Here is a 12,562-nt window from a genome sequence, read left to right as displayed (position 1 = left end):
TAACTTTTTGTAAAACATCTGTTTGGCTACTTTTTTGTATTGTTGATTGTAAATAACTTGCTCATTCACTTACTAGGAGGTTTGAATGAGCAGTGATGAACTTCTGCATTTAGACCTATAAGCCACCCTATACCATTCAGTAGTAGGTTGTTGCTGACCATGTGTGTTCCAGAGGCTCGCAGCTATTATTTCTCACAACAAAAACGACCCTACTCGGGCCTCAGTCAGCATATGTCAATACAATTCCTATCTATAATAGAAAAGAGCCATCATGGGCCCCTGTAAAATCCAACACGGTACTGTGTCTGCAGTCTGTCAGCCCAGTTAATGTGTACGTTTGGAAACTGAATACAGGGGCCCTCCTGTAGCAGAGCCAAGGGTGCTGGATAGAGGGATTAACAGGCTGTGTGACACTTCCACCAGAGCTGAGCAGCCTGCGTGCCTGTATGTCAGAGTCCCAGCTCTAAGCTGTCTCTGTCACACACACACTGTTCTGTGACCTTAGTGGTAACCCGATAAAGCCCTAAGCATGACCTAATGATACCATCACCTTCTGCACTCTGATCATCACTCTGCCATGACTAGACCTGCCAACACTACAGTCTGTCCCAGATCTTGCTTGCTCTTTGCTCACCACTCACTCTGGACCGACAGTCCCCTAGGTCTGTGCTAACCACAGTCTGTCCTCTGTTTTTTGTCATTCATCATTAGGTGTCCCCCAGTCCAACCACTACTCAATGAGATGGCAAAAAATGGGGCAGACTGCAAGCTACCTCAGAGGCGCCTATCGGCCAGAGAAAAGCACAACGGGCAGTCTGCAGGTAGGGACCGCTGAATGAACCACAAAACGACCATGACCAGTTAATGAAGTTAATGATTGTTACTGTTGACGTAACATACGGTGATGTAGGCCAAAGTGTTTTTGTTCCCGCTGACTGAAGAAAATAAAAACCAGCACAGTATCATTTGAGTTGATTTAAGCTACAGCCTAGTAATTCACATTGACTGACATGTCTTTAGAGGTGGTAAAGGTAAACCCCACTGTGTGTGTGTGTGTTTTTGAAGACTCCTTGTCGTTGAGTGAGAGGAAGCAGAGGGACCTCGAGGAACGTATGTCTCTGGTGTTATGGAAGAAACCGCTCGTCACGCTACACTACTTCCAGCGGGAGCTGCTCATAACCCTGAAGGATTGGATGTGGAGGTGAGACACACACACACTTCAGTCCACGTCTCCTCCATCTTGGAAGTGTTGAATATAAAAAGTGTTGACTACAGTGTTAAAATATAAAGTATTTCTGTTTCTCAGTGTGGAAACAGATGTTATCTATTCATGAATCTCCCCAACACTGGGATCCATTGCACTATGACAGACTAAGCAACTATACTGTCTAGCTGGTGGTGTGGAATAAGACACAGGTCTGAGCCCACACACATACACTCCCTACTGCTGAGGTCATGTTATGGCAGCCCAGCCACAGACCGATGTGGAGGCAGCAGGGTCAGAGTCTACAGTAGAAGATATAGGCTCTTTCTCAATTAGTCTTTCCTCTATTTTTCGCTGCCTCTGTCCTCACCTCCTTTAACTGCATAGGGGGAGAAGATCCAATGTCCCTCCCTTCAGACCTTCTCCTTCAAAGTGTTTTGAGAAGGATGCGAGGAGAAAGGAAGTGCAGACAGGAGACCTTGAGACTCTACCTGCTGCCCTCCTGGCTCGCTGCGCTCCTGGCTCGCTGCCCTGTAATTCATCCTGTGTGCCTGGCTCTTCAGTCAGACCAAACAAACACAGGACCATTTATTAAAACAACTACATAAGCAGGGAGTAGTTTTTGCCATTAATCTTCATTGATGTTGCTATGAAGGATGCCAAGCTCAAATGATATTTTTACCAGCCCAGTTTAAAAAGTGTATTATGAGTTCAGGTGAATAATACTCCCACGGACTCCGTATCATTGCAGGCTCAATGTTGATGGTAATATGGAACTGGTTTCTGATATGAATAACCTTGTCTCAAGGGTGATCCCCATGATGTTTTCCCTGTTTTTAGTCACCTAATTGTTTGTTGACATGTACACGATGACATGAAGACAATGTGTACATTGAGCCTCTTGTGGTTGTGCATGAGGACATCATGTTTATTTTCTAAATGACAAGAGGATGTGGTAAACCCCAAGACAAGTAGCGTGCTGCCAGAGTAAGAGGCTGCTTAGTTCAGGATAGCACAAGTTGTTTTCATAGCAGGTGGATTGCATGGGCTCCTGAATGGCGCAGCGGTCTAAGGTACTGCCTCTCAGTGCTTGAGGCGTCACTACAGTATCACACCCAGCCGTGATTGGGAATCCCATAGGGCGGCGCACAATTGACCTAGCGTCGTCCGGGTTTGGCTGGTGTTCTTATTTGACTTACCTAGTTAAATAAAAAGTAAATGGTGAAAGTGATATATAAAAATATAAAACAGCTAGCGTGATAAGTTATAGCACAGATACTTATTTGTAGTATCTGAAAAGCTTTATAAGCAGACATGTCACATGAAGCTAGTGTTAAGGTAATGGCTAGGGTTAGGGTTGAGCTAACTCGTGGACATGAAGCTAGTGTTAAGGTAATGGCTAGGGTTAGGGTTGAGCTAACACGTGGACATGAAGCTAGTGTTAAGGTAATGGCTAGGGTTAGGGTTGAGCTAACACGTGGACATGAAGCTAGTGTTAAGGTAATAGCTAGGGTTAGGGTTGAGCTAACACGTGGACATGAAGCTAGTGTTAAGGTAATAGCTAGGGTTAGGGTTGAGCTAACACGGCGACATGAAGCTAGGTGTAGGAATTTGGTTGTGGTTAGGGTTGAGTCCGCATGATCTCAGGGCTACTGTTAGGGTTTGCTTTATAATCTCATATCTGATTGAATTGACTTTCAAATTATTAACAGAAAACCCTCAATAGGGTCAAAAGTAGTGCGCTATATAGAGAATAAGGTGCCATTTGGAAAGCAAATGGCACCTTCCTGCAATGCAGGTAATTTAACTTGTGTGGATTTCCACTTTGAAATTTCAGACTTGATTCTTTTTGTTAATCAACCCCAACAAAAAAGGCCATTATCCACATTTCCTGTTGCTGCAGGATTATTTTCCTGCTGTAGCAAACTGGCTCAAATTAAGATATCTGTAATATCCTGTGACACAGATTAATAAGTGGGTGAAGACAGGAGAGGAAGTGAGTGTAAGGCCTTTAATATGGTTACCAAGGATCAGGGCCTTAAGTCCTCCAACAGCCCTCAGCCTCAGATGCCCACTTGAACACATTGGGATGGGATCAGCCTGCGTGCCAGCGCTACACCAGCCACCACCTGATCTGAAATATCTTCCTCTCCTCCCTCATCCTCTTTTCTCCCTCCTTAGCCATCCCCTTCCACTTGTTACGAAACCAATTAGCGAGCCATCTGATTTGGCTACACTTGCTATGTCTAGGGTTCCCAGGTCTAGGTAGATGGTCTGTAACCTGATTTAATGTGTGCATCTATATGAGAAATCAGTGTATGCGGACCTGTTGTATGCATGTGCCCAGGAGACAGCAACCTTACCTAGATCAAGGGCCGGCTCCATTCTCACTCGCATGGGTCGGCAGCCAAAGCAGATTATTAGTTCTAAAGTAGATATTATACACACACAAAAGGAAACTACAAAAAAGGCATACCCAAACTAAATAGGTAACACAAAACAAACCAAGGCAGATCTCTGGCCACCTGTTTGCTTATCACACCTTCCTGGCAGAGCACCTGACCCAGTTGCTGCTGTGTGGAAGTGGTTACTAACGCTCCTAACACCAAGTGAGAGAGCTGGCCTTTACTCTGACACCTTAAAAGGACAGAATAAAAACAGTTCAGAAGTACTTCATTTAAAACTGCAGTAACAGAGCAAGTTAAAAACATACAAAACTGGCAGCTAAAAAACACGTGGCTCACCATAGTTAGACATTCCACTCCAAACTGCTTCTTTGACATTATGGCAGTCCACAAACAAGCTTTGGAGGTGCATGCCGCCACCTACTGTATGGTTGGCCAGCTATAGAAAAAAAAAATTCATTGTAGGAAGGGGGGATCATAAATAAAATGGCAAAAAAAATTATTCCCTCATTCAGTCACATTCCAATTCAAGTCACATCCCTACACAGGCTCAAGGGCCTGTGACGGCAGAACATCCTTTGACAGGACTTCTTACAAGGCCTCGGCTGTAAACTCAAAATTATTTCAATTTTCTGATTTCTTCTTTGTTTGTGCTGTACAGTTTATGACCATTGCAATAAAAGCTACGAAGTCCACCTTTTTCACATGTAATATATCAGGATCCCTTGATTGCCGGGAAACATTCACTGGTGCAGTCTCAATTACCATTGCGTCTTCAACACTACTCGCTCCTTCCACTTCTCACCGCCTCCAAATAAGAGACACGCTGGACAGCCCTTATTCTCACCACGGTCTCCTTCACCATAACAGGGCAATCTGGGGACTGAGGCACATGTTTGCCACAACAGTTGCAACATATAACCTCTGCTGACATATGATATTCTTCCTCAAATCATCTTTAGTCTCATGCACCGAATACAACAGACGTTACAGTGAAACGCTTACTTACGAGCCCCTAACCAACAATGCAGTTTAAAAAAAATACAGATAAGAATAAGAAATAAAAGTATCAAGTAATTAAAGAGCAGCAGTAAAATAACAATTACATTTACATTACATTTAAGTCATTTAGCAGACGCTCTTATCCAGAGCGACTTACAAAATGGTGCATTCACCTTATGATATCCAGTGGAACAACCACTTTACAATAGTGCATCTAAATCTTTTAAGGGGGGGGGGGTTAGAAGGATTACTTTATCCTATCCTAGGTATTCCTTAAAGAGGTGGGGTTTCAGGTGTCTCCGGAAGGTGGTGATTGACTCCGCTGTCCTGGCGTCGTGAGGGAGCTTGTTCCACCATTGGGGTGCCAGAGCAGCGAACAGTTTTGACTGGGCTGAGCGGGAACTGTGCTTCCTCAGAGGTAGGGGGGCCAGCAGGCCAGTGGTGGATGAACGCAGTGCCCTTGTTTGGGTGTAGGGCCTGATCAGAGCCTGAAGGTATGGAGGTGCCGTTCCCTTCACAGCTCCGTAGGCAATCACCATGGTCTTGTAGCGGATGCGAGCTTCAACTGGAAGCCAGTGGAGAGAGCGGAGGAGCGGGGTGACGTGAGAGAACTTGGGAAGGTTGAACACCAGACGGGCTGCGGCGTTAACAATAGCGAGACTATCTACTGGGGGGTTCCGGTACAGAGTCAATGTGCGGGGGCACCGGTTAGTTAAGGTAATATGTACATGTAGGTAGTTAAAGTGACTATGCATAGATGATAACAGAGAGTAGCAGCGGTGTAAAAGAGGGGGCAATGCAAATAGTCTGGGTGGCCATTTGATTAGGTGTTCAGGAGTCTTATGCCTTGTGGGGGGTAGAAGCTGTAGAAGCTGTTTAGACGCCTCTTGGACCTAGACTTCGCTCTTCGGTACCACTTGCTGTGCAGTAGCAGAGAGAACAGTCTATAACTTGGGTGGCTGGAGTCTGACAATTTTTAGGGCCTTTCTCTGACTCCACCTAGTATATAGGTCCTGGATGGCAGGAAGCTTGGCCCCAGTGACGTACTGGGCCGTTCGCACTACCCTCTGTAGTGCCTTGCGGTCAGAGGCCGAGCAGTTGCCATACTAGGCAGTGATGCAGCCCATTAGGATGCTCTCGATGGTGCAGCTGTAGAACCTTTTGAGGATCTGAGGACCCATAACAAATTTTTTCAGTCTCCTGAGGGTGGAATAGGTTTTCTCGTGCCCTCTTCCTGTCTTCATACACTTGATACAAGCCCAAATCTTTTGCATTTATAACACTGGAGGGGCTTGTGCAAAGGCTCTAACTGGGTATCTCATAAAGCCTAGCTTTACATGAAAGGGAGAGACTTATGAAAAAAAAACTATAATACAAACAGTGGGTTTCCTTACTCCATCCAGGTCAGTCGACGTACACCAATCACTTCACCTACTTCCCCAGATATAAGCTCAGCAAAAAAAAGAAAATGTCCTCTCACTGTCAACTGTGTTTATTTTAAACAAACTTAACATGTGTAAATATTTGTATGAACATAAGATTCAACAACTGAGACAAAACTGAACAAGTTCCACAGACATGTGACTAACAGAAATTGAATAATGTGTCTCTGAACAAAGAGGGGATCAAAATCAAAAGTAACAGTCAGTATCTGGTGTGGCCACCAGCTGCATTAAGTACTGCAGTGCATCTCCTCCTCATGGACTGCACCCGATTTGCAAGTTCTTGCTGTGAGATGTTACCCCGCTCTTCCACCAAGGCACCTGCAAGTTCCCGGACATTTCTGGGGGGGAATGGCCCTAGCCCTCACCCTCCAATCCAACAGGACCTAGACGTGCTCAATGGGATTGAGATCCGGGCTTTTTGCTGGCCATGGCAGAACACTGACATTCCTGTCTTGCAGGAAATCATGCACAGAATAAGCAGTATGGCTGGTGGCATTGTCATGCTGGAGGGTCATGTCAGGATGAGCCTGCAGGAAGGGTACCACGAGGGAGGATGATGTCTTCCCTGTAACGCACAGCGTTGAGATTGCCTGCAATAACAACAAGCTCAGTCCGATAATGCTGTGACACACCGCCCCAGACCATGACAGACCCTCCACCTCCAAATCGATCCCGCTCCAGAGTACAGGCCTCGGTGTAACGCTCATTCCTTCGACGATAAGTGCGAATCCGACAATCACCCCTGGTGAGACAAAACCGCGACTCGTCAGTGAAGAGCACTTTTTGCCAGTCCTGTCTGGTCAAGCGACGGTGGGTTTGTGCCCATAGGCGACGTTGTTGCCGGTGATGTCTGGTGAGGACCTGCCTTACAACAGGCCTACAAGCCCTCAGTCCAGCCTCTCTCAGCCTATTGCGGACAGTCTGAGCACTGATGGAGGGATTGTGCGTTCCTGGTGTAACTCAGGCAGTTGTTGTTGCCATCCTGTACCTGTCCTGCAGGTGTGATGTTCGGATGTACCGATCCTGTGCAGGTGTTGTTACACATGGTCTGCCACTGCGAGGATGATCAGCTCTCTGCCCTGTCTCCCTGTAGCGCTGTCTTCGCGTCTCACAGTATGGACATTGCAATTTATTGCCCTGGCCACATCTGCAGTCCTCATGCCTCCTTGCAGCATGCCTAAGGCACGTTCACGCCGATGAGCAAGGACCTGGGCATCTTTCCTTTGGTGTTTTTCAGAGTCAGTAGAAAGGTCTCTTTAGTGTCCTAAATTTTCATAACTGTTGACCTTAATTGCCTACCGTCTGTAAGCTGTTAGTGTCTTAACGACCGTTCCACAGGTGCATGTTCATTAATTGTTTATGGGTCATTGAACAAGCATGGGAAACAGTGTTTAACTTCTTATGGATGGGTGGCAGTATTGAGTAGCTTGGATGAAGAAGGTGCCCAGAGTAAACTGCCTGCTACTCAGGCCCAGAAGCTAAGATATGCATATTATTAGTAGATTTGGATAGAAAACATTCTAAAGTTTCTAAAACTGTTTGAATGATGTCTGTGAGTATAACAGAACTCATATGGCAGGCAAAAATCTGAGAATAAATCCAACCAGGAAGTGTGGAAATCTGAGGTTTGTAGTTTTTCAAGTGATTGCCTATCCAGTATACAGTGTCTGTGGGGTCATTTCACACTTCCTAAGGCTTCCACTAGATGTCAACAGTCTTTAGAACATTGTTTCATGCTTCTACTGTGAATGGGGAGAGAATAAGAGCATATGGAGTCAGATGACTGAGAAAATTACATGAGCTCAATCGCGCGCACTCTCGTGGGCGTGAGGTGTGTTCCTTTTCATTTCTGAAGACAAAGGAATTGTCCGGTTGGAATATTATGGAAGATTTATGATAAAAACATCCTAAAGATTGATTCTATACATCGTTTGACATGTTTCTACGAACTGTAATATAACTTTTTGACTTTTCGTCTGAACTTACTGCGTGAGCAGAGTGCATTTGGGTTACTCGACTGAACGCGCAAACAAAAAGGAGGTATTTGGACATAAAGGATGGACTTTATCGAACAAAACAAACATTTATTGTGGAACTGGGATCCCTGGGAGTGCATTCCGATGAAGATAATCAAAGGTAAGTGAATATTTATAATGGTATTTGTGACTTCTGTTGACTCCAAAATGGCGGGTACCTGTACGGATTGTTTTGATGTCTGAGCGCTGTACTCAGATTATTGCAAAGTTTGCTTTCGCCGTAAAGCTTTTTTGAAAACTGACACAGCGGTTGCATTAAGGAGAAGTGTATCTTTAATTCTGTGCATAACACTTGTTTATTTTATCAAAGTTTATGATAAGTATTTCTGTAAATTGATGTGGCACTCTGCAAAGACACCCGGGGTTTTGGAGGCAAAACATTACTGAACATAACGCGCCAATGTAAACTGAGATTTTTGGATATAAATATGAACTTTATCGACCAAAACATACATGTATTGTGTAACATGAAGTCATATGAGTGCCATCTGATGAAGATCAAAGGTTAGTGATTCAATTTCTCTATTTCTGCTTTTTGTGACTCCTCTCTTTGGCTGGAAAATGGCTGTATGTTTTTTTGTGACTAGGTGCTGACCTAACATAATCGTTTGGTGTGCTTTCGCTGTAAAGCCTTTTTGAAATCGGACACTGTGGTCGGATTAATGACAATCTTTAAAATGGTGTATAATACTTGTATGTTTGAGGAATTTTAATTATGAGATTTTTGCTGTTTTGAATTTGGCGCTCTGCACTTTCACTTGCTGTTGTCATATCGATCCCGTTAACGGGATTTCAGCCGTAATTAAACACTGTTTCCCATGCTTGTTCAATGAACCATAAACAATTAATGAACATGCACCTGTGGAACGGTCATTAAGACACTAACAGCTTACAGACTATTAAGGTCACAGTTATGAAAATTTAGGACACTAAAGAGGCATTTCTACTGACTCTGAAAAACAAGGCAAAGGATTGCTGTTTTGAAGAATCTGTGGAACACTTTTTTGCTTACTACATGATTCCATAGGTGTTATTTCATAGTTGATGTCTTCACTATTATTCTACAATGTAGAAAATAGTAAAAATAAAGAAAAACCCTTGAAAGAAGTGTGTCCAAACTTTTGACTGTTACTGTCATATATGTCACGACTTCTGCCGAAGTCGATGCCTCTCCTTGTTCGGGCGGTGTTCGGCAGTCGACGTCGCCGGTCTTCTAGCCATCGCCGATCCATTTGTTTTGTCTCGATTTCCCACACACCTGGTTCTCATTTCCCTCATTATGTGTTGTGTATTTAACCCTCTGTTTCCCCCATGTCTTTGTGTGGTATTGTTCATCTGTTTTCATGTATGCAGACGTTAGGCTGGGTTATGTTCAACCCGTATTTGTATTTCGTGTTTGTTTGTGCCGTGTGCTTTTGGTTCGCCAAATAAAAGGCTCTGTTTTGCTACCAGATATCTGCTCTCCTGCACCTGACTTCCTACAGACCTTCACGCATACCTTGATACACACACACACACACACACACACACACACACACACACACACACAGCAAAAAAAGAAACGTCCCTTTTTCAGGACCCTGTCTTTCAAAGATAATTCCTAAAAATCCAAATAACTTCACAGATCTTCATTGTAAAGGGTTTAAATCCTTTACAATGAACATCTATGAAGTTATTTGGATTTTTACTAATTGTCTTTGAAAGACAGGGTCCTGAAAAAGGGACATCTCTTTTTTTTGCTGAGTTTATAATCTGCATCCACTTCATGCTCAACCCCAGAGAGAACTCCATTGACAGGCGCCCTACTTCGGAAATCCATACACAAAATATTCCATTAAAAAATCTTTAACTTCTCTAGGGCCAGTGGGACGATTTCGTCCCACCTACTCAACAGCCAGTGGAATCCCGTGGCGCGTTATTCAAATACCTTAGAAATGCTATTACTTCAATTTCTCAAACATATGACTATTTTACACCATTTTAAAGACAAGACTCTCGTTAATCTAACCACACTGTCCGATTTCAAAAAGGCTTTACAACGAAAGCAAAACATTAGATTATGTCAGCAGAGTACCCAGCCAGAAATAATCAGACACCCATTTTTCAAGCTAGCATATAATGTCACATAAACCCAAACCACAGCTAAATGCACGACTAACCTTTGATGATCTTCATCAGATGACACACCTAGGACATTATGTTATACAATACATGCATGTTTTGTTCAATCAAGTTCATATTTATATCAAAAAACAGCTTTTTACATTAGCATGTGACGTTCAGAACTAGCATACCCCCCGCAAACGTCCGGTGAATTTACTAAATTACTCACGATAAACGTTCACAAAAAACATAACAATTATTTTAAGAATTATAGATACAGAACTCCTCTATGCACTCGCTATGTCCGATTTTTAAAATTGCTTTTCGGTGAAAGCACATTTTGCAATATTCTGAGTAGATAGCCCGGCATCACAGGGCTAGCTATTTAGACACCCACCAAGTTTAGCCCTGACCAAAGTCAGATTTACTATAAGAAAAATGTTATTACCTTTGCTGTTCTTCGTCAGAATGCACTCCCAGGACTTCTACTTCAATAACAAATGTTGGTTTGGTTCAAAATAATCCATAGTTATGTTCAAATATCCTCTGTTTTGTTTGTGCGTTCAAGACACTATCCGAATGGTAAAGAAGGGTGACGCGCACGACGCATTTCGTGACAAAAAAATTCTAAATATTCCATCACCGTACTTCGAAGCATGTCAACCGCTGTTTAAAATCAATTTTTATGCCATTTTTCTTGTAAAAAAGTGATAATATTCCGACCGGGAAAGCGTGTTTACGTTCAAAGAGAGAGAAAATAAAAACATGGGATCCCCTCGTGCACGAGCCTCAGTCTGATGGTACTCTGACCGGCCACTATCCAAACGCGCTAATGTTTTTCAGCCAGAGGCTGGAATTACATCATTCAGCTTTTTCCCGGGTTCTGAGAGCCGATGGGAGCATCACGTTACAGCAAAGATCCTCAGTTTTCAATAAATAGAGCCAAGAAGAACAAGAACTTGTCAGACAGGCCACTTCCTGTAAGGAATCTTCTCAGGTTTTTGCCTGCCATATGAGTTCTGTTATACTCACAGACACCATTCAAACAGTTTTAGAAACTTTAGGGTGTTTTCTATCCAAAGCCAATAATTATATGCATATTCTAGTTACTGGGCAGGAGTAGTAACCAGATTAAATCGGGTACGTTTTTTATCCGGCCGTGCAAATACTGCCCCCTATCCCCAACAGGTTTTAAGGCACAAAGCACGCTTTTCTGCGGACACAATTTTTTAACTAATATTTTGAATAAGACCAGCTCTTTTGAGTCTTACCGACGCCACCTCACCCATGATATTCCTTGTGATTTCAAACAGATCCCCCTGGTAACATTGAGCCAAAACCCTCACTCAGACTATAAAATAATCTAGGGATTTCTTAGCTTCCATCACAAATTTACTTCTTTTGTTTCCTTTCTTTTACAGAACTGTAGCCCACTAACTCTCATCGTCACCCGACATCAGCTTCAAATAGAACATCTGTTTCCGCCATCTTTTCCACACTTGCTTCAAGGAGCTGTCTTCCTTCCTCTCCAAACATTCTGGCACATCCATTTTAAAATGCCAGGTGACCTAGTTACTGAGCTGAAACACCTGCGTCAATTAACCACTAAATTAGCTGGACCAATGGAAAACAAGAAATACTTGACAATGAACACCAGCCTGCAATTAGTTGAAAATTAGGGGACATGTCTAGAAACTGGAATGTTTGGTAAACCCACATACTATAGTTAACTATAGAATACTATAGTACGTACTAGTATCCCTCGATCGTGTGGTGCTTACTATAGACTTTTGTAGTATACTGTAGAATACTATACTACACACTGTGCTATCCCTTGATCATGATTCATGTCTAATACTTACTTTTGAAATGTGTAGTATACTGTAGAATTCTACACTACACACGGTACTATCCCTTGATCATGATTCATGTGTAGTGCTTACTTTATAATTTTGTAATATAATCGAAATACCATACTACACACTGTAGTATCCACCATGATCATGTAGTGCTTACGATATAATTTTGTAAGTATACTGGAAAATACCATACTACACACTGTAGTATCCCTTGATCATGTAGTGCTTACTTTAGAATGTTGTAGAATACTATACTACATACACACTGTAGCATTACTTGATCACGTAGTGCTTACTTTAGAATTGTTTGATCAATTGGACTGCTAGCTAACTTTTCGCTAGCTTTGTCGATGCTGTTTTGATTTGAACATGCTGTCCTTGGGGAGCTCATGCAGGGGATCTCCTCTGAGTTTCCCCCTCAATCGTGTAGTGCTTAGTATAGAACGTTGTAGTATACTGTAGAATACTATACTCCATACTGTAGTATCCCTTGATTGATTTTATATGA

General features: G+C 43.0%; 1 protein-coding gene across 3 annotated transcripts in view; it reads left to right on the top strand.

Moving 5' to 3' along the window:
• Positions 1-12,562, top strand: part of LOC106603519 (vacuole membrane protein 1) — a 110,853-nt gene that overhangs the window by 7,221 nt on the left and 91,070 nt on the right. For all 3 annotated transcript variants that reach the window (XM_014197320.2, XM_014197321.2, XM_045717121.1), the window contains exons 2-3: positions 712-821; positions 1,066-1,201. In XM_014197320.2, coding sequence (XP_014052795.1) covers positions 743-821; positions 1,066-1,201 — 215 coding nt within the window. In that variant the 5' untranslated portion in view covers positions 712-742. The remainder of the gene's footprint in view (positions 1-711; positions 822-1,065; positions 1,202-12,562) is intronic.

Source organism: Salmo salar, chromosome ssa04 (genome assembly GCF_905237065.1).
Source record: "Salmo salar chromosome ssa04, Ssal_v3.1, whole genome shotgun sequence".
Taxonomy (NCBI): domain Eukaryota; kingdom Metazoa; phylum Chordata; class Actinopteri; order Salmoniformes; family Salmonidae; genus Salmo; species Salmo salar.
Note: the sequence above shows the minus strand (reverse complement) of the source record. Positions and strands in the feature narration are given on the sequence as shown.